The 21996-nt window shown below is 36.8% G+C and overlaps 3 protein-coding genes across 3 annotated transcripts; 2 read left to right on the top strand and 1 right to left on the bottom strand.

The window, feature by feature from the left end:
• The first annotated feature begins 1307 nt into the window (after positions 1–1307).
• Positions 1308–5578, top strand: LOC113754163 (beta-glucuronosyltransferase GlcAT14A). Its single transcript, XM_027298516.1, has 4 exons — positions 1308–2212; positions 4199–4274; positions 4365–4480; positions 4575–5578. The coding sequence occupies exons 1-4, from the start codon at positions 1705–1707 to the stop codon at positions 5087–5089; spliced, it is 1215 nt and encodes a 404-aa protein (XP_027154317.1). The 5' UTR covers positions 1308–1704; the 3' UTR covers positions 5090–5578.
• A 6826-nt stretch (positions 5579–12404) lies between these two features.
• Positions 12405–15118, top strand: LOC113753143 (isoeugenol synthase 1-like). Its single transcript, XM_027297241.1, has 5 exons — positions 12405–12690; positions 13178–13312; positions 13451–13679; positions 14195–14398; positions 14679–15118. Exons 1-5 carry the CDS (start codon positions 12502–12504, stop codon positions 14876–14878), a joined length of 957 nt encoding a protein of 318 aa, XP_027153042.1. The 5' UTR covers positions 12405–12501; the 3' UTR covers positions 14879–15118.
• A 1226-nt stretch (positions 15119–16344) lies between these two features.
• Positions 16345–17500, bottom strand: LOC113752530 (putative fasciclin-like arabinogalactan protein 20). Its single transcript, XM_027296643.1, has one exon. It carries the CDS (start codon positions 17498–17500, stop codon positions 16397–16399), a length of 1104 nt encoding a protein of 367 aa, XP_027152444.1. The 3' UTR covers positions 16345–16396.
• Between the last annotated feature and the right edge of the window lie 4496 nt (positions 17501–21996).

Here is a 21996-nt window from a genome sequence, read left to right as displayed (position 1 = left end):
ATGGATTTCTTGCTCCAATAACTAAGCAATTACGTCAAGCAAATATAACTTATCTTTGCTTCGATCATTGGTGAGATCAGAACATTTGGTATCAGTACATTATAGCAATAGAAAAGGATTATTATGGAAGATTGTGGGGACATAAATCTCGTTGTCCTCGTAAACCTAACATGCATTTAATCCAAACTCTACCTGGCACATGAACTCCCAACAGATTAAGAAATATTTTATCCAGATTAATCTTGATTAATGCTTTAAAATATAGGATTTTGGCAGGGAAGAATATTCCCTAAGGATGTTACACAACGTGAAATCAACACAAAAAACAAAATTCACTTTGCTTCAGAAATTTCTTTGGTGGAAAATGATAAGTAAACTGTGCCTGAAGAAATGGCATGATAGAGAGTTAATTATTTTGGGATTAGTTAGGACCTCAAAGTTTACACTTAAATAAACCTAGCTCGGGTACTTATCACTTATAACTACTTAAACATCTTTGAGTAGTATTTTTAATGTAAGATTAGATATCACATTTCCTTGGTAATGGAAACTTGCCACTTTAATACGTTAAGAAAACATGCTACTAGGTAAAAAAAGAGTTCAACTTAGGATGGTCGGTTGGCTTTAGTGGAAAAGCATTTTTTGGGTAAATTTCTCCTTTTGGCAACTCTAATCCCTAACTTATTCTTAGAGGGGTGCTAAAATTTCATTAATTGGTAGTATTAATTTTCAACATAAAAACTCTTACTTTTCAAACATAGTGAAGATGAAATTCTTCTCTCTTGTCATAATCTTGAATGTTGGTGACACAAAAGAGGATTCCAAATCATTGACTTGCAAGGTATTCAACTTTTATAGCAACTTATAGCAACATATGGCCCAACTTGTATCCTTTTTTCTTTTTTAAACCTCATAATCCTTTATTTTGAAGGGTTTTGTATATTAGTGTTTAACGAACGCTCGTTTAATACTCCTAAATAACATCTAATTTATCATATAAATTCACACGTCCATAATTATCATCCTATCTTGCATTTTTACGCTTTCCTTAATTAACAACATTACGTCCAATGTTAATCTTATGATCCATATTAACCGCATTAATAGTTGCTTTTGAAAGAATATTTTTACTCTCTCTTTTTGCATATGTCCAAAACTTTTAATCCTTAAATCAATAATTATGCTGTCTTGGGACAAAAACTATACAGTCTTTGTAAAGCGTGAGTGAATGTGAAAACATTAATAAGTAGGTGCTTCCCCACAAGTAGTAAAGTTTCCGTTTTTATTACAAAATACGGTCACTCTTGCAAAATGCACAGATTTGGTGTGTTCATCTCTCCAACCACCTAAACTAAATCCCACCGCCAGCTCTGCTGCTCTCCTTCAAAGTTCAAACCCTAACCATTTACTTCTTCTTCAGAATCACACAGTAATCTACCCAGAAAAACACACACTACATTCCACGGGATCAGATTCCAAAAACTTAAAAATAGCACATCAGAATTCAAGGAGATCCTGCCCAAAAATGACATTCATGTCCTTAAAAATCCAAACTTTACCATCCCAGATTATAAAAATCCAATCTTTATCATCGCAGATAATCAAAATCCAATCCTTTTGCATTTCTGCTTAGCAATTCTCATCATCTCATTCCATGCTCCAAAGGGTTCTTCCAGATCTTTTTGACAGTTTTGTAGAATTATTATGGGTGTGGGGGCGGAAAAGAAATGGCTTTTTGCACTGTTTTCTGCTGCATTCCTATCATTCCTCATATTTGTCTCATCAATTTGCGGTCTAAGCTCATCTTTCTACTCATATTCCTCTCAGAAACCTTATACTTTATCAGTCGACCGTGGCCCCGGCCATCCGCCTGCTTTTGCTTATTATATCTCCGGTGGCCGAGGCGATGCGAATCGGATTTTTAGGCTTTTTTTAGCTGTTTATCATCCCAGGAATAGGTACTTATTGCACATTGGTGCAGATGGGTCGGATATTGAAAGGAAAAAATTAGGGGCAATGGTGAATTCTGTTCCTGCTGTCAGGGTGTTTGGGAATGTAGATGTAATTGGGAAGCCTGATCCTGTTACTTACATGGGGTCTAGTAATATAGCTGCTGTTTTACGGGCTGCTGCGATTTTGTTGAAGGTGGATAAGGGATGGGATTGGTTTATTACCCTCAGTGCCTTGGATTATCCATTGATTACTCAAGATGGTATGATTTAGTTTTGCATTTCCGAATGCGTTTCATATTTGGCTTTTTCTTTTTTTGTTTGTCGAAAGATTTTTTGTTTTATTTCTTTGATTGGTAATGCTATGTTTGAATGAAAGGTGTGGTGAATTTTGCTATCTGTAGCTCAATAGGGATTCGTATCTGTTTGATCTGCTTGCAAACTTAAGGAAGTAACGGTTCCTTTGGGATAGAACTAGTTTTTGTTGTTGTAGTACAGTATGCTCAAATTGCAGAGCGACATTGTTTATAAATATCCCGAGGTTATGCTTTACATTGCTGGCCTGTTCGTATGGAACTTTGCTTGTACTTTAGTATCTAGGTCTAACAAGTTGTGATCTTTTTCTACTGCTCTTTTGTCTATCTGGACTTGCCTATGCCTTGATTATTTTTGAATTTGCTGTATATGATCTAACCTTGTAATAGATTCAAACATTGTGCATAAATGTCGAATGATCAGTGAGGTTACGAATTGGAGACAAATATTTTAATACATGGCTTGTCAGGATGGTTAAAATTTGTACTTGCTATTGCCTTCTTTTCTTTCTCATATTTTTTATGGTGCGGATAAATGAGACATGAATATTGAAATCGCTTTGTTTTTCAATGACGTTTAAACAATTGTCTATACTTGAACGGTTACAAAATTTAGGACATATAGATGCAGGCTTTTTGGATAACTGTTGATGCTAGAGAGTCGCATTTTTTTGGGTGAGATGAGCAGAATAATGCCATTTTTGCTTAAAGTGTAACTATGGGTTAGTCTGGACAAGTTGCTATTTTGCTTTGGCCTTTGTGGCAGTTACTACTCTGCTTTTGGCCTTTGTGGCAGTATGGACTTTTACACTTCTTAGGTGATCATTTTTCCACTTGGTTTGCGTATCTGGTGCACAACTGATACATGAAGATTACTTTCTAAATTGGTCGTACCATGACCTGCTGTTACTTTCTAAATTGGTCGTACCATGACCTGCTGCTATGCCTCTTATACCATATCATACCTTTTGCATTTGGTTAATGTTCTTAGCTGCTGATTTAGATTATAACAACTTATATCACTGATTTAGTTTCAGATATATTTTTGGTGCTAGCATGAGGTAAGATGCATGTGGTGTATGCCATTCCTTTGCACTTTGGACTGAATTTGGAGTAGCTTCGTGATGATGCTGAAATGTATTAATTTAGTGATGATGGAATGGAAAAACCCATGCATTCAGTTGAGCCTTTTCTTTTGTCTTGATTGTCCTTTTTTTCACCCCTCCTGTTTTATTGTTATCTCTCTCTCTCTCTCTCTCTTTTGGGGTGGGGGTGAATGGCAAGCTTGGTGCTATTATAGCATAAGCCAGAAACCAGTGTGATTATTCATATAGGATGTGATGAGGGCTGTCCAAAGTGCTGCTCTGCATCTTGTTTTTCACTGGTGAAGGCTGTTATGCATGAGAGATGATGACTACCACTTGTGTAGAAGTTGGAAGCATTTTTGGACCTTCATGGTCCAATAGTATCTGGGTTATGGAGTGAAGATTTAGAAAGAAACAGATCAAGCATTGGGTACTTGTGCAGCAGGATAAAAGGCCCCTGCAGTTCTAACTGAGGACTTAGTGGTAGACATATTATGCTCTATATCTGATTGAAGTCCTAGTAATAGAGTTTCATTGTGACTGATAAGTCAGTCCTAGATGTCAAGAAAACTGCTGAGTACTAGCATGATAAAGTTGTTGCTGCTCTTTAGTTCCTTAGTGTCGTTGATTAGATGAAGTCCTGCTCCTGCACTTTGCTCTATGTCTTCTCTGGATGTTTGGTATTATTATTAATCATCTTCTTGGTCATAAATATCTTGATTGTCTTCATAACACCTTTTTACATGGTTATCAGGAATACCTTATCTTCTTATTTGCTTGTTCATTGTAGTAGGTTGTGTTTCTATTTACCTTGTGCTGATTATCAAATGCTTTTCTAATGTGCTTTCAGACTTATCCCATGTGTTCTCATCTGTTAGGAGAGACCTGAATTTCATTGACCACACCAGTGACCTCGGGTGGAAAGGGTAGGCAAACCCTTGTTGCTGTTTTTAGTCGTGAGAATATATTCGTTCCAACCAATGCCTAAACAATGTTTTTCAATGATGTTATCATAGGGGTCAAAGAATTGAGCCAATTGTGGTTGATCCAGGGATATACTTGGCAAGAAGGACACAGATCTTCCATGCAACCGAAAAGCGGCCAATGCCTGATGCTTTCCGAGTTTTTACAGGCAAGTTGCTGCTTGTGCATTTAATGGATAATGAGATTTCATAAAGAACGTAGATAGTAATCAATTACTCATTTAAAGCTCTTTTGTTTTCCAGGTTCACCATGGGTCATGTTGAGCAGATCTTTCCTTGAGTTCTGCATTTTTGGTTGGGATAATCTCCCTCGGACCATTTTAATGTATGTTACGAATACAATGTTGTCTGAAGAAGTCTACTTCCATACAGTTATTTGCAACTCACATGAATTCAAGAACACGACTGTCAATGGTGACCTAAGATATTTTGTTTGGGATGACCCACCTAAAATGGAGCCCCACTTCCTCAGCACATCAGATTATGAGGGGATGGTTCAGAGTGGTGCTGCTTTCGCCAGACAGTTTGCAACAGATGACCCGGTGTTGGACATGGTTGATGAGAAGATCCTCAAACGTGGCAGTAACCGACCTACGCCTGGGGCGTGGTGCACAGGGCGGAACAAATGGTTGACGGATCCTTGCTCTCAATGGGGTAATGTCAATGTTTTGAAGCCAGGTCCCCATTTCAAGAAGCTATCAAAGTCTTTAAGTAAGCTTCTTGAAGAATGGAAATCAGAGTCAAATCAGTGCAGATAGCAGCATACAGGAAGGGAAACAATTGAAATTGACTAATCTTCAAATCCATCGGTTCAGAAGGAACCTTTATCTTCCTCATTTTTTGGGGACTCTTCTGATCAAAGGTTTCTTCATTGGTTATAGTGAGGGATAAAGATGAAGCAGACAGGCTAGCCAAATTCTTTCCTTAGTTTTAGGGCTCAGTTACAACTTTGGTGCCAGTTATGCCACAATGACAGAGTCACGCCAAAGTCCTTTGATCCATAAGAGGAATCCCCCAGTCTATTATCCATATATATCATGTTGTAACTTCTGCTAATTTTTGTCGGAATTTTGCAAAGGTCGAGGCACCAAACAAATTCATCATCTGAGCCATGTAATCTGTATGCTGTTTTTAGTTGGATTGCCTTAGTATCATAATGTTGAGCATAATCTTTATATTGCAATGAGAAAGTGACACCGGAATTCTGTTAGCAGATTGTATGGAACATTACGAGTTCAGTGCTGGGATGTTCATTTTAGTAAGTTTTTCTAGCATTAGTCCTTCATGCCTTCGATGTCGTGAGAATGAAGAATCAAAATTTCGTATCAAGAAATTGGAAATGCTCAGATTCCACCGAGACAAAAGTTAGAAGCGAGGAGAAAAAGAATGTGTGCATACATTTGTCTTGCGAAAATAAGTAGCAGACATGTTGGTAAATCATATGCAGAATGGCTCTCTAAATTAGCAGTGAAGGTAGGGTATTTGCAATATGTGGAATCATTTACTACTAAACAGTTGCTTTGTGAAAGAGGGAGAACTTGCCGGACAAGACATCCTTGTTTCAGTGCTTCGACAGGTAGGCATCATCAACCAACTTCCTCTAGAGGGGAGTTGGCCACCACATAGATTATGGAATGGAAGATTAAGGGTTTAAATCTTACCTCTCATCAATGTGTCAGTACATGTGACTTCTTCTAAATTCATACGAGTACGTGGGCCAAAGTTTTAATTTCGTCAAGTAAAATTTAGATCTAAATGTTAGATCCAAACTAAATATTAGTCGAATTTGGATTTTACTAGAGTCGGGTTCGATTAAGACCCAACCTGTATCTGAATATAATTCTATAAATAAAATATATACTAATATTTATAATAATAATAAGTATACATATTATAATATAAAATGTTAATCATTTATATATAAATTTATAGTAATTCATAATTATTAAATATACATTATACATAATTATATATTTAATTTGGATGAGAGAGCGATTTAACCCAAAATTCATATAATAGTACGAGTTAAGGTCGAGCCTGTTAATTTAAGCTCAAAGTCCGAAAGTTCGAAACTCAAAAATTTGTATAATTTGTGAGCCTATAACTGAACTTGCCAAAAATCAAAATCCGACTCAGAAAGTGCAATTGATACTCCCGCCCTGAACATCTTTAACAATTCACACTAATTGATGTCATTAAAGTGGCAGGCAACACCAAGGTCCAAGGCAACCAAAAACACTTACATGCTACTGTAGATTGTACGTGCTCAAGCACTTAAATTTCTGTCCTCAATGGCCAATTTACCTTTGTTATTTGTCTTTTGCTCAGACAAAAAGTTTAAGAGGACAGCAGACTTGTTCAAGGTCAAGCATGTCATCAAAGCACTGGTCGACTTTTACCAGAGGAAACTTTTTGGCAGGCCCCTAAACTATTTATTTTGTACGGCTTTGATTCCTCAATTATAAATTGTTGCAAATGAGCCCTTGAATACAAAAAAAAAAAAAAAAGAAGTTTAGTTTAAGTATTTTCGTCAATTTTAGGCATTAAATGTAATGGAATTAGGGGCAAAACTTACCAAACAGAAAAATCAATCCAGGGTTTGATTAAAGATCAATTATATTAAGTCAACCAATAACATGGAGTTTACTGTTTATTCATCTTCTTTCGTCTTCCACCTTTCTAATCCTGATTTGATGAAATAATCAGCCAATGAGGCCTTGTAGGCTATTTTTGTAGGTTATTTTTTGTTTGGTCGACGTCACTTCTAACGGCCAAAAATGACGGAAATCTTTAAAGTAAGCATTTTTTTTAATTTAAGAAGATTATTTGTGACAATTGATGGTTGAGGAGCCAAAATCGTACCGAAGGCGATAGTTCAGAGGCCTTACAGAAAGTTTCCTCTTTTTACAATTTTCTCACCAATGGCCCATTTTATCTTGATGCAATTTGAAAATGACCAATAAGAGAGATGATTTTGACTGGCTGCGACTCGTGATCACATATTCACATTGTATTGGGTGGTACTAAGATATCAAACTTTCCTTTCTTGAAGTCCAATGAAGGCTCTTTATTTTTTTTTAAATTTTAAATTTTTAAAAATATCATACCTTGATAGTTGACACATTTTATACGTACTATTTCATATCATTTTTGCCTTTTGCCGATAGATCGATGTAGATCATTTCCCATTACCCATGTTAATTTCACGTTCCCTAAAAAAATAAGGTATTGATGTCAAGATCTCACGGAATTCTTTTGGGTTCTACAAAATTAAATCCACCAATCAAAACATTTATTTTCTTCCTTTTTCTTAGCTTTCCAGAGAATTGTTCCTTCAAAAATTGGAAATGAAGTTTCACTATTCGAAGCTACCGCTTGACAACAGGAGTTAGCTAAAAGAGGGCAACTGAAGCGGCTGAAATATGCCCCGCGTGAATGGTCCAGTTGTAGCCTCCTCCCACAGGGATCGAGACGTCCCGAGTTTGAGCCTCTCGGTCCCGAGTTTGAGCCTCAACTCTGCTGGATTCCTCCGCGCACTTAACGTGCTAGGGTCGGGTTGGGGCGCCGGGCCCAGGCCACAAGAGATTAGTCGGGCCCCGTAAGAATTGACCCGGACATCCCTGTGTCGACAAAAAAAAAAAAGAAAAAAAGAAGCGGCTGGAATATTAATTGATTCGCACGTATGTTATGACTTGGTTCATCCCCATCATCTGTGGAAGTGGTCAAACAACTACTACAGATTAGAGTTTGTATCTATCTAGGATTAGACTTTTTCCTTGACAAATCTCCAATGATGAAAGCATATATTACAAGAAAATGCTTGGCACTTGGCAGACATATTAAATCACTAGTCGACTTTGACCAATCAAGAAAAGAGCCTCATTAAAGACAATATGAATGACGTTGATTGTTAAAAGTCTAAGGTGGCAATAAGTCGTAAGGCACACTTCTGAGTTAATGATGAATTGAATGACTATATCTATATGTATATCAAATTAATGCAGCTGTGTTGAACCATGCGAAGGATGTTCCAACCTATACTGCTGGTTCATTCTATTAAAATCACCCACGATTTCTGTTTTCAATCCTCAGAGAGAAAAATCCAAGGAATCAAAGAGATTTAACCACAGCTTTATTCTTCTAATTAATGCAGCTAATTGCTGGATATTATACTTGCCGGGCCTTGCAAGTTGCAGAGGTTGTGGCGGCTAGGCAAAACTCAAAAGTCGTTCGGCTGTTGTTGAACTGTAATGTCTATGCAGGAACTCAACCAATCCACAGGACCAACAGCATAAACAAGTCTCGCACTCAAGAGGTAACTTGGCGGCGGCAAAATGTATAAACAAACAAGTGGCGGCGCGGCTTAAGAAAGAAACGAAGAAAAACAAAAGTTTCAGGAGGCAAACTTCTCAATTCTTTATGTCTCACAACCTCTCGTCAATTCTTTATATCTCACAAACTCTCGGCACTTTCTCTACGTGTTTTTTTTTTTTTGGGTTGGGGTGGGGTGGTTTAAAACCCTGCCTAGTGCATGACAAGAAAGCACAATACTTCCTTGTTTATGAAAAATTCGGAGACATAGTGTAGAAGTAGGATAGGATGGATCGTTGTCATTACCCAAAAAAAGGAAAAAAAAAAAAAAGAGTACAGACATTGATCTATTTAACGGGTGTTCATTGAATACTTTGTAAGATATATTTCAGGTGTCATATATTTGAAAATATAAAATTAATTAAAAAAACTAAATAAATACAAAAGATAATTGTACTAATATGTGCATATACATGGTAGATTACGTAAATTTTAAAAATGTCAATGAGTGCCCTTACGTATATTAATAAGAGTAAATATTATATACACTGACGCTGTATACACAATCATCGTTTGATATCTAACTTGCGTGATACCTAAACATTGGACATCGAATTATGGAAAAGATAACACAATTGGACTTGGACATTTAACCAACGTAAGCGGAAGGGAACTAGCAAATATGACTTGGACGCCACCCCACTAATTTTGGACATTGAACTAAATAATTAAATGAGACTGGTTCAACTTCCTACATTATCTCCCCTAAATCAAGATCTTCAAACTTCAATTTCAAAAAAAATCTAATGTCAATCCCAAATCTGTCATCTCAAAATTGATTGATCATGGTCTCCCTAAATTCAGAAATTAATTTGAAATTGTTGCTTGTAAATATTAAGTCATTCACATGCAAGTATACAATAACAACAACATCTCCTCCAAAGTTGAATTTGGTGTACAAACTATGTCATATGGGTTACCACATGTAAAAATGGAATTAAAGACCAATTACAAGTTGGTGTTCCACATTGTTTGTACAGCGATTAAGTTTTCCATGGAAACTCGAGATCGAGATTGCATTAGACATGACCACAATGAAGATTTTAGTTTGACAACGGCAATGACGGAATTAAACTAAACTATTCTATTTGCTTATTTCCTAATTCTTTTTTTTTTTTTGGTTGTGGTTCCTATTTGTTTAGATTCCATATTAGAGTAGGAAATCTCAAATCAATTCCAAATAAGTTTTGGTTTGCAATTGTGTTTGTTTAGGAAATTTTGCAATCTATAAATACTAGTAGTGTAGTGAGTCGTTATTTGAAAAATTGAATCGAGTCGAATCTTGAAAAGTAGGTATGAGAGAAAGTCTCTAAGTTGAGATTTGTGAGTTATGAAAGGTTACGACTTAATATTTTTATTATTGAGTTTTAAATTAATAAAATTGTTGAGTATTTATTGTACATTTATTCTCTTCCTCTTCCCATACTTCTCATATAATTTTTAATATGTAATGAAATAACTTTTGCTGTGCGCTTTTTTTTTTGTACCAACAGTCTGTACATGGCTTTGTCTTCGTATAGCATGTACATACTATAAGTAACTTTTTTTTTTTTTTCATTTTTTTAGTAGAGAAGAGATAAAGTTAAAAAAACGAAAATGGGGAAGAAGACTTGAACCCAAAATCTTTAATTGCTTGGATTTTAACCTTAATCATTACACTAAAACCTCTTTGGTAATACGAATAAGTATTTACTCAACCGACACATGATTATACTTCAATTCAGCAGGCCTGAATAATTAATCAGATGCTTTATTTTTTGGGAGGAGTTCGGTTTAAACAAAAAAAAAAAAAATTTTTTTGGAGGGATGGAACTAAGTGGAAAGCCAATATAGTGAAGTTTTGACTTCTACTGAGTAAGCATCTTGAAACAAAGTGAAAGACAAAATAATGAAACCAAAAAATGATTTAAAAAGCACATGTGGAGGGATGTGATTCCATCCTCCATGTGAATAGATGCTACTTTGTTTCCTCACCTAATAAACATTTTGCTGTCAATATTGTCCCCTTTCGGTTTGAAGGTTTTTATTTTCGCATTGTTGCAACTTGCAATGTACTAATATAAGAGATTGTACTTTATGCATCATTACCTTTTCCAACGTACCTACCAATTACCATCCTCTATTCTTCATAATATTATCATCAAAGGTGATCAAGTGAGTTTTAAGTTAAAAACTGATGATTTGGTAGTATTCAAGCTCTGTCATGATCACAAGTTGGCTGCATTTTTTTTTTTCGTAATGATAGAATTTTTATAATTTAATCTAACCTAATTTAAGGGAGAGGAAGAGGGGGAGGGGAATTCGATGTAAGTACAAACTCCATCGAAGGAAATTAATTAAGGCCGCCACATATTGTGACAAATTTTAGTGGGAGGTCAAGAGTTCCACTAAGTTGGTGGTGACCACCGGCCAAAGGCCTAGGCCTTTAATTTGCCTAGCTAGAATTCGCTGTATCCCAATCTTTAATTTGATAGTTCTTTTTTTAGCTTTGCTTAGTTGTTCTTTTTTTTCCTTATTTATGCTAAGTAATTATTTGGTATCAGATTTGTATAATTCATGATAGAGGGCACTGAATACGAAAGTAGAATTTGTACACAAATTATGTATTCAGTCGCTTTTTCTATTTTATTTGCTTTTGATTTATGGTGGTTGAAACGCAATAAAGATAGTCATATGTGTAATGGTACAAGCCTAGCTTGTTTTCAAAGCTTATGATAATGGAAGTAACGAGAAGAGAAGAGGGGGAGAGGGGGGGGGATGGTGGAGGGCAGCATTACGGTCAAAACCTCAAAACCTTATCCTCTATGTCTGTAAACATTTTCAGCAAACACAAGATGAGTAAGATCCAAGAAATTCAGTGCAATTTTTATTCTACTTAAAATTATATGGAGTCAGAAGAAGAACACGTTTAGTTGCATGACTAATAAATAAGAACAAAAACATAAGTGAAAAATTCTTCCTTTGGATAATTACTTTTACTAGTTTCGATTATGGACCGTCTTTTGGCAATGGCTACTAGAGAAGAAATATCGAGGAAATCCACTTGAGGGTTGATTTGATAAATATGGAACTTAATTAACGTACCATAATAGGATTCTAGATCCTTTATTGATTTTCACTTCTTGACTCGATCCACATTAAAAATACTCGTCATAGCGCAGACTCTTCAACAGATAATGACATTGAAAAAGATTATATTACACTTAACTCCTTCGAGGTCCAATAGAATTATGAGTTGGTTATACAAATATTCTTAAATACAAATTTCCTCCCACATATTACAAGTAATCTATCATAAACTTTAAATCATGTAACAAGATATTGCATATAACTACTCCTTGTAACTGCCCTTTTAATATTATAGATAGAAAAGAGTTATTATGATTGAAGTATAAGAGCAAAAATAAAAGCTTAAAATGGCTGACAAGTGAGATCAATGTGATTTTAACGGAAGGGTTGGGTTGAACGGCAAGGAAGATGAATTATAAATAGGAAGTTTTGACTTCAAGACTCCCCACTTATCAAAAAAAAAAAAAGAAGTGATTTTAAAAGTTAGGGGTGCATTAATTAAATATGAAATCATAGAGTAGGTAAGTATAATTTCCTGAATAGTAAATGTCAGAGACTTGTTATCACAGCCACCACAAATGTAACATATTCAGCCGACCAGTCTTGGAGGAGCAGTGGAGTCAACAAACGGTTGGTTACAAAAGGGCTTATGCTCTGAAGATTGAAGAGCAACGTAAGATACTACTTAGTAGTGAGGAAGGAAAAACAGAGGAAAGATAGTTTAGAGAAAATGGCTCCTATGAAGAGCAAGATATTGATATTTGCAGCCACAGGTTATCTTGGAAAATATATGGTGAACGCAAGCGTTTCTCTTGGCCATCCAACCTATGTCTATATCCGTCCAGTCAAGCCAACTACTGATTCCACAAAGCTTCAACTGCTCAAAGAATTCGAATCAATGGGAGTCACCATTTTCCAAGTAATTGAATTTATCGTCTTGACTTATTTTTTTACATCGTCTTGAATTTTCAGTGTTATTGTAGACAAAAAAAAAAAAAAAAAACTGTATCTTTATTTGCATATCAAACTTACGTGCATCAACAATTAGTAGTAATTTCTGTTTGAGGAGTTCTTTTGCCTTTTTTTAAAACCAACCATCAAAATGAATTTCTTTTTTTAAGTGTGTTCCACTTAAAAAGAAAGCGCCCTTAAGGACTATTTCTTGATTTCTATTGCCGTCTCCAGCTTCTCAAAAGATTAACAACTGCAATAGACAACAAGACATTACCTCTGTTGTGCAAAAATTTGATCGATTATGACCTTCTTATTTTGTTGTTATCTTTACTTGTATTCTTCCACATAATTTACTTGCAACCGTACACTTGGCCGTAGGATGAGTGGCTTTCTTCCACATGCTACAGCGATTCAACAAAACCATGCACTGATCAATTGCTTTTGGGATACAGGGAGAACTTGATGAACATGAGAAGCTGGTTTCTGTGCTTCGACAAGTAGATGTGGTCATATCAACTCTAGCCGTCCCACAACATCTTGAACAATTCAAAATCATTAATGCCATGAAAGAGGCAGGCAACATCAAGGTAAAACTCACTGAGTTTCCATGCTAAACCAAATAGGTTCAAAGAGGAAATTAAGATTTGTTTAATTTGGTGGCTCGTACTACTAGTTAGTACCATCTAGAATTAAGCAGTGTGCGATTTCTCTTTTTTGGGTTGCAGAGATTTGTTCCTTCAGAATTTGGTAATGAAGTTGATAGAGTGAGTGGACTTCCACCGTTTGAAGCTTTACTTGATAACAAGAGGAAGGTGAGGAGGGCAATTGAAGCAGCTGGAATTCCATTTACATACGTGTCTGCAAATTCATTTGCAGCTTACTTCGTAGATTACTTGCTTCATCCACATCAAAAGACAGATGAAGTTACTGTATATGGGAGCGGTGAAGCCAAGGGTACGTGCCCTAAGATGATGCTAATATTTTACATTTCAAGAAAATATGCATAATTTTTTTTTTTCAATCAGATTATTTTGACGAGTACCCAATCTTGGTATCAGTAATATAGATAGTTTACACCTAATTTATGATTTACTTAAAGAATGCTATATACCAATTGAACTTCCCTGGTTCAAGATTAAAGAATGATTAATGAACAAATTGTTGAAAGTAAATTGGATGACTTTGGCCAATTGAAAAATGAATCTTCCCTAACACATGCACGCGAGGCCACATTCACAGCATGCAGACAAGATGAATTAAAGATGCCATCGCTATGGTAGTTGCCAAATTAAAAGACTTCAAATACAACGAATTCAATGTAGTTGCCAAATTAAATATGCAGAAATGCTAAGCTCATTACTTGGAATAATTAATTCACTGAAAAGCAAATGACTACTGCACTTACTAATTGCTTAATGGATAATTATTTCCAATTATGGTTGTAATCGGAAGTTTCTTATTGGATGCAGCCGTGTTGAACTACGAGGAGGATGTTGCAATCTATACAATCAGGGCAGCAACAGATCCAAGAGTAGAAAAGCGTGTCATCATCTACAGACCTCCTAAAAATATTGTCTCGCAGCTGGATTTGATTTCTTCATGGGAGAAAAAGACTGGACGTACAATGAAAATAACCCATCTTCCCGAGGAAGAAGTGGTCAAGCTCACTGAAAGTAAGAATACTATTTTCATCTTTTTTTCTCACGAAAAACCCCTCTCAAGTATGACAAGATTTAGTTGAAGTTCTAACGTTTTCTAACAATTCAATCTACTAATACTTGTACGAGTCTGTGTTCATCATGCATATTAGAGATGTGTTTTCATAGCTATAGATGGACAGAAAAGTTAGGCATTGATTTGATCCCTTCATCGTTTTAGGGAAAGATTTTGACTTTTTTGCCACAATTTCGTGCACGAGTTGAGTAACATCAGAGACTGTTGGTTTTTCTGCAGCGTTACCTGTTCCAGACAATATATCAGTGGCCATTCTACATAATATATACATCAAAGGTGATCAAACGAGCTTTGAGTTAACAGAGAATGACTTGGAAGCCTCCAAGCTTTATCCTGATCACAACTACACCTCAGTTGATGATCTTCTCAACCGGTGTCTGGTTGACCCTCCCAAACCCAAGTTGGCTGCATTTGTTTAAACTGCTTTTTCTAATCCCATTTGTCCAATTTGGTGTTTCCTTTAGCTTTGTTTTCTTCCTTTCTTTCTCTCTCTCTCTCTCTCTCTCTCTTTTATCCTCTTTTAATCGTTTTCTCATGATTATCTGGTGCTACTTGTATTTCTAAGTCAATTATCTATGACTTGCACGACAGGTACTAATATGTTATCCCAACTTCTGGCCCTTGTATTAAAAAGTTCTTCTCTACTTCATTTTCAGCAATTCACAGATTCTACTATTTCTTTGAACTTTATTCTCAATACAAGAATGCTACTTCGATCAGTTGGAATTTTTAACGGAAACAAAAATCAAGGTTTAGGGCATCAAAATCTTGAGAAGCATCAAACACAATGAGTAGTCCACACATTACTCGCTCAAATATCAACGTTTGATCCAACTGCACATCAGAAAAAAGAACACAGACCAAGAAAATGAAATCATCAAGACCAAAAATCTCAAGATTCAGAGCAGAAACTCGGGCGTTTCGGCGAACACAAGAGAGCTGAGAGCATCACGGTTAAAGAAAACATGCACACTTTAAAACAGGGAGAATTGCAGAAAAGTGCTCAACCTTTTAAAACCTGATTCTGCATTATTATTCCTGTTTAGAACCAGTTCAACCCTCAGTTGGCCGGAGTTTAGATATTTATGTGCCTATGCTCAATTATGGACTCGACAGAATCAAGCTCTTAAGTCAAACCATTATAAAATTTTGAAAGTATTAATATGGGATGCTCGACAAGTACAGTTAAGAATATATTATACATTTGTTTGCACATTTACTCAAAGTCAATAAGAATATATATACACTTAATTTGCTTATTTATTCAAAATAAAAAAAAATAGAAATTATCCTTAATGCAATTTCTGCGGAAGAGTCGGTATCTCAGCCCACTCAATTCTCAAAACTTTACCCAAAGCCAAAAAGCCTTTGTAAGACCCTTGACTAAACAACTTAAGCCCACTAATCAACACCAATGGCCGTTCTTCTCCAACCCAAAGTCCCACCCACTTTTCTATTCTTTTGACCTTTTTGGGGAGACAAGTTTGGCCTAAAGATTGTAAGGAAATTCATTTATTTATTCTTGGTGCATTTTTCTTACATTGATTTTATCCAGGTGATTTTATTTATCAAAATTTTGGGATATTCATAGTATAGCATCTAAACAAGAAACCAAAGATGAGATAAAGCTCCACCTTCATTTAACTACAGATCCACGAGAAGTTCATTCAAAAATTTACTTATCTAAACAGCAGCCAAGATCAAGAAATTCAATCAAGAAGAAAACAAAGATTTATTTTTCATATCCTTTTGATATCGTGATTGATCCTTTCAACTTTTACAGCATAAGCTCTCCATTTTTCACAAATATTGAATACAAAAAAAAAATAAAAAAAAAAATCAATCAAAAGTAATAAGGGAAAGCGAGGAAGTCTATGCCCATCTTTCAACACCTCCTGAATTTACAATCGACAACAAGAAACAGAAAAACAGAGAGCTCAGAATTCACTACGATCGGGGGAAGGACAATTTCCCTCAACATTCTTCTTCTCAAATTTCATGAAAGATGTCTCTGCAGTATCCTCATCTGCATCATCCAATACTGGTATCATCTCCCTCACACCGTGAATTGCAATCCCTTCATTCTCGTATAATCCTGGAGCAGTAATCTCAACCCCATTAATCATCACTTTATCACCAGATTTCTGGATTTTCATGCTAAGCTCCTCAACATAGTTTCTGAAAACAGTCTCATTTGCAATCCCATTGAGCTCATTCCAATTAAGCTTACAGGGTAACAAATGCCTCAAGAAAATGGATGAATACTCAAGAAAATTCGCGGAATCCCCAATCAAAGCCTCATCCACAGGGGCAAAAATAGTCAGTTTTGTCTCATTCTCAGAAGGGATTTTATCGGAATCCACAAAGCCCATCAATTGCAAGTCCAGAAATGTGGCAAAAATTGAATAACCCCTTGATTTTAGTACCCCTGATGCCTCCTTATACCGTGAAAAAGTGCTGAATTTCACGCATTCTGGGTTGGGGTTTATGACTGACTGAGGAGCGGGAAGAGCGAAATTAGGCTCAAAGAAATTTTCCACTACAAAAACCACAACAGAGCCATCATCATAGACGGGTGAGCCGGAAATTTCAACATTGTTGATGGAAATTTTGGTGGGGTTTTCGGATGAGGTGGTGATAAAGACGGAAGCATGGGTTCTTGACAGGGTTGGGATGGGGGAAGAAAATGGCAGAGAACTGAGTGATTCGAGGGAAAGAGAAAGTGGCGAGAAGTGGAGGAGGAGCAGGGAGAGTGAAGGCTGGCCTGCAGCAGCAAAGGCGGAATCAGGCGGAGTAAATATGGTCAGCGAAGATGGAAAGCTGATGAAACGGGGTTGATCAAGGAGGAGATTTAAAGTGAGGGACATGGCGTTGTAGCCTGAATTCGATAGGGTCTCTGCTGCATTCAAAAGAGACTGTGGCGGCGACGGTGGTGGAGGCTGTGGTTGTGGGGAAGTTGATGGCGGCGGGGATTGGAGTTGGGCGAGGGAGAGGAGGGAAAAGAGAGTGAGGAGAGAGAGGAAAACAGTGAGGGAAGCCATGTTTTCTCGACTGTGTGAGTTTGTGTTCTGCGTGTATGGAGGGACGACAAATGCCACTGTTTACGGTTTGGTGATGGTTTTATTCAGGTATGTTGGGCGGCGGAGGGGATTTGGAGGGAAAAGATTGTGGGGACACGTGTTCAAAGGCTATTGAGTCTGTTACTGGTTAGTTACCTTTTTTTTTTTTTACAAATTATTTTTCTTCACATTGAATAGTTACCCATGCATTTTCACCTCTTTTTTTGGGCAAATATAGGATTTGTCCATGTAATAGTTTCATTTTTTTTCTTTCTTGAAATGAGCTATAGAATTAGTTATCTTGGATATATTTTTGAGAAAATGACATCAATTTTTTCTCACATTTTATCTATGTTAAAATTTAGTTTCTCACATACAAAATAAAGCATATTATCCTCTCACAAATCCAATATATATATATATATATATATATGTCTTTAAGCACATATTCGTTGTAAAACTCGTGTGTATCGGATTTTAGGAATTTAAAGGGCAAAATTAGAACTTAATCAGATTCTCTCTCTCTCTCTCTCTACTAGTCTATGACTTCTTTAAGCCATTTTTACCATTATTTTTTCCTTATAAAAATTTTAAAATCCTCATGATATTGAAGAAAACCTCCACAGTCCAAATATTTGTCAAACAAACCAAAACGTTGATAAGAAGAAATATGAATATGATAATTGGTATAGTAGTTGAATATTTAGAGTCCAAATATTTTCTAAAATAAATATGAATTTGTAAGAAAATACTTATTAGTTCTTTATTGAATTATTCATGCTTAGTGAACCTATACAAGTAAACAGTTATTAAATAAATAATAATCTATAGTTCCTTCTTCTTTCTTCTATATTTACCATCACACGAATTTAGTAATCATGAGTAACAAATAAATAGTTTTTCCATTTTCGAGCCTTTACCGATAAACACAAGTGCTTTTCACTGCTATGCACCGCCTTAGTATTTTTGTTACTCCACTGATATGCTGATCATTCTCTTCTTATCAGTTATTACTCCTACACTTATCAACTCCTTTCATAAACTGCATGGTTTTGTATAGAGTTACTGTAAATCCATGCAAAGAAACTTACTACTACTAGTTCTCAGGTCCTAAACAAACATCTTTACTAAGCTGAACTACCAAACAACGTTGTAGTTAAGCACTCTAATCCTTTGCGAACGCTTCCACTTTCCAAATCTCTAATAGGTTTCCCTGATCTTTAGCATAACCACCACTATTTATAGTCATGTAGATTAATGCCCTAACCTTACATATTTTCTTCCGGCATTCAAAACTTCAGGTATTTATCTAAGTGCTCTCATTCTTTCTTTTTTTTTTTTCCCTTTTTCCAAGTTCTTCAGCTAGGATTACATAAATAGTAGTGCTAGATTCAATATATTTGAATAAGATATCGATTGGTAAACTTTAGATATTTATTGGATTTGCAGCAAGATATTGGTAGTGGTTGATTAATGGCTCGAGATTGTTGTCAGGAATCATAAGTGATGCGACGTAGTTTTGGAAAATTGCGGCGTCGTTTTGGAGATTGCCAGGGGAAATAAGTAGTGCGACGTAGTTTTGGCTATGAGTTCAGATTCTTGCGCGAAAAGATGCCGTTGCACTGAAAGTTAGTTAGGAAATCTGTTATGCTTGTTTTAGTTAGTTACAAGTCGGTTAACATTGATGCAGTGTAAATAATGCTATAAATAGCAAAAGGAGTGTAGTAGGCGGCAGTCAGATTCATAATCAGAATTTTCAAATGAAAATATCTTTTCATTCTTCTCAATTCTCTCTCAGCTCATGAACACCCCTCCCTCTTTTTCTTCTTCTGCAATCTATCAGGTTAAATCCTGACAAGTGGTAATCAGAGCCTTCAATCCTTGGTGGAATTCGCATACCTTTCGATGACAGATGGTACTAGACTCAAGAATTTGGATGAACAACTCAAGAAACTTGAGACTAGGGTTCAAATTCAAGTCGATTCCATGCAAGCAGAGCTACAGGAAACTCGAACACATGTAGATACCAAAATGGAGGAGCTCGATAAGAAGATTGATGCATTAATGGCAGGAATGGAGACGAAGTTGACTTCATTTCTGCAAGCTCTCAACACAGACAAAGTAGCTGCACCAGGGGAATCTCCTCCACAAGAGAAGACTCCTTTATTGTCCAATCCGCATGTGAGATGCAGAGAATGGGTTGATCAGTCAGCTGCAAGCAAGGAGCGCAAGGTTACAGTTCCAAATCCTCCTAAGGTAGATCTTCCTTTCTTTGAAGGAGACAGACCTCAGGAGTGGATCCGAAAATGTGAGAAATACTTTCTCATTCATCAACTTCCTGAGGACCAGAAATTGGAAGTAATGGAGATGCATCCGGTAGGGAAAGCAGAAATATGATTTCAAGGAGTCAAGAGGAGCAAGGGAAGAATTCTGCGAATTGTTGAAGAGGAGGTTTGGAGATCGAAAAAAATGAGATGAGGTGGAGGAATTCAATAAACTCCACCAAACCAGCACTGTCAAGGACTACCAGGAGAGATTTGAAGAACTGAGCTCTTTGATGTTAGTAAGGGACCCTCACCTCTCTGAATCTTACTTTGTTTCCTGTTTCATCAGTGGCATTAAAAAGGAAATCAGACCTATGGTTAAGATGTTGAAGCCTAATACCTTAATTGAGGCTTTTGAGATTGCAGAATGGCAGGAACAATCACTGGCATTGAATGATAGGTATGCCAAAAACACTAGGAACTGGGAGCCTGGGGAAAACTCAAGGCCCTTCAGTCCCTTGTCAACAGCCAACACAGGGGGAAAGGTTTCAGAACCACTTGGCCAAAAGAAGGTAATTTCTGAAAGCACTAACATGGACAGTAGGAAGATCTCTCCTCAGGAGATCTTGCGCAGAAGGAACAATCACCTGTGTTTTAAGTGTGGGGAGAAGTTCAGTCCTGGTCATCAGTGCAAGTATAGGCATCTGAATTTCATTCTGGAAGAAGATGAAGAACCTGAATTTCTTGATGCCATTGGGGAGCAGGATGAGTATACGGGCCACCCAGGGAAATCAGTAGATGTGTCCTTGCATGCATTGACCACCTCGATCAAGAGAAAAACTCTAAAATTGCAAGGGGTGTTGAAGGGCAAAACTATATCTGTTCTGGTTGACACTGGCGGCACTAATAGTTTTCTGAATTCCATAGTACTGAATATCATGACCTTAAGAACAGCTAAGATGACACCACTAAGGGCCACAATTGCTGATGGAACCACCATTTCCAGTGAGCTGTTTTGCCCCAATGTGACATGGAGCATCCAGAGGTATAACTTCAGCTTTCCTTTGGTAATTATGGAACTAGGGATATGGGATATGATACTTGGAGTAGATTGGATGGTGCAGTACAGTCCTATCACATTCGATTTCAAACATCTGAGGATTAAACTCTCAAAAGAAGATGGGGAAATGGTATTGAAAGGAGCAGCTGAGCAACCCTCAATGAAGCTGATCAGAGGAAAGGCAATAAAGAAATTCATGCAGCAGAAACACAGAACCTTGGCATCAATCTGTTCAATGCCTGAGAATAGCAACTCAGATGATGTAAGTCCACTTCCTAGTGAAATCTCAGAATTACTGCACCAGTTCTCTGATGTGTTTGCTGAACCTACACAATTACCACCTGAAAGAGCTCATGACCATACCTTTGAAACCAAGGGCTCAACCCTTTAAACTCAGACCTTATAGGTATCCACACTCGCAGAAAACAGAAATTGAAAACCAAGTGTCTAACATGCTTCAAACTGGGATCATTAAGCCCAGTACTAGCCCATTTTCTTCTCCTGTCCTACTAGTCAAAAAAAAAAAAAAGAAAGTACCTGATGTTTCTGTGTAGATTACAGGTTTCTAAATTACCTCACCATCAAAGATAGGTACCCTATTCCCAATATTGAAGAGCTCTTAGATGACCTATTTGGCTCTAAGTTTTTTAGCAAGATTGACCTTAGATCTGGTTATCACCAAATCAGAGTCAAGGCTTGTGACATCCATAAGACAGCATTTCAAACCCACCAAGGCCATTATGAATTCCTAGTTATGCCTTTTGGCCTCACTAATGCCCCTGCTTCTTTCCAATCCCTCATGAATGAGATCTTCCAGTCTGGCCTCAGAAAATTCATACTTGTCTTCTTTGATGACATACTCATCTACAGTCCAGGCCTGCAATCACATGTAAACCACCTGAGAACAGTGTTGAAAATTCTTAGATCTCACCAGTTGTATGCAAAGATGTCCAAGTGCATGTTTGCTCAACTGAGAGTGGAGTACTTGGGCCATATCATATCCTACAATGGGGTTGAAATGGATGCTACTAAGGTTGAGTGCATAAGAGCCTGGCCAGTGCCTGAGACTGTTAAGGCTTTGAGGCGATTTTTGGGCCTTACAGGCTATTACAGGAGGTTTGTACAAGGTTATGGGTAGATCTGCAAGCCCTTGA

This window comes from Coffea eugenioides, chromosome 11, assembly GCF_003713205.1.
Source record: "Coffea eugenioides isolate CCC68of chromosome 11, Ceug_1.0, whole genome shotgun sequence".
Taxonomy (NCBI): Eukaryota; Viridiplantae; Streptophyta; class Magnoliopsida; order Gentianales; family Rubiaceae; genus Coffea; species Coffea eugenioides.
The sequence above is the reverse complement of the archived record's forward strand: the minus strand, read 5'-3'. Positions and strand labels throughout refer to the sequence as shown.

Excerpts from the sequence above, each read along its gene's own strand:
- LOC113753143 (XM_027297241.1), top strand. The coding sequence starts at position 12,502 with ATGGCTCCTATGAAGAGCAAGATATTGATATTTGCAGCCACAGGTTAT. Across the intron at positions 13,313-13,450 it reads AAGAGGCAGGCAACATCAAG|AGATTTGTTCCTTCAGAATT; the intron begins GTAAAACTCACT and ends TTTGGGTTGCAG. Across the intron at positions 14,399-14,678 it reads AGTGGTCAAGCTCACTGAAA|CGTTACCTGTTCCAGACAAT; the intron begins GTAAGAATACTA and ends GTTTTTCTGCAG.
- LOC113752530 (XM_027296643.1), bottom strand. The coding sequence starts at position 17,500 with ATGGCTTCCCTCACTGTTTTCCTCTCTCTCCTCACTCTCTTTTCCCTC.
- LOC113754163 (XM_027298516.1), top strand. The coding sequence starts at position 1,705 with ATGGGTGTGGGGGCGGAAAAGAAATGGCTTTTTGCACTGTTTTCTGCT. Across the intron at positions 2,213-4,198 it reads TCCATTGATTACTCAAGATG|ACTTATCCCATGTGTTCTCA; the intron begins GTATGATTTAGT and ends ATGTGCTTTCAG. Across the intron at positions 4,481-4,574 it reads TGCTTTCCGAGTTTTTACAG|GTTCACCATGGGTCATGTTG; the intron begins GCAAGTTGCTGC and ends TTTGTTTTCCAG.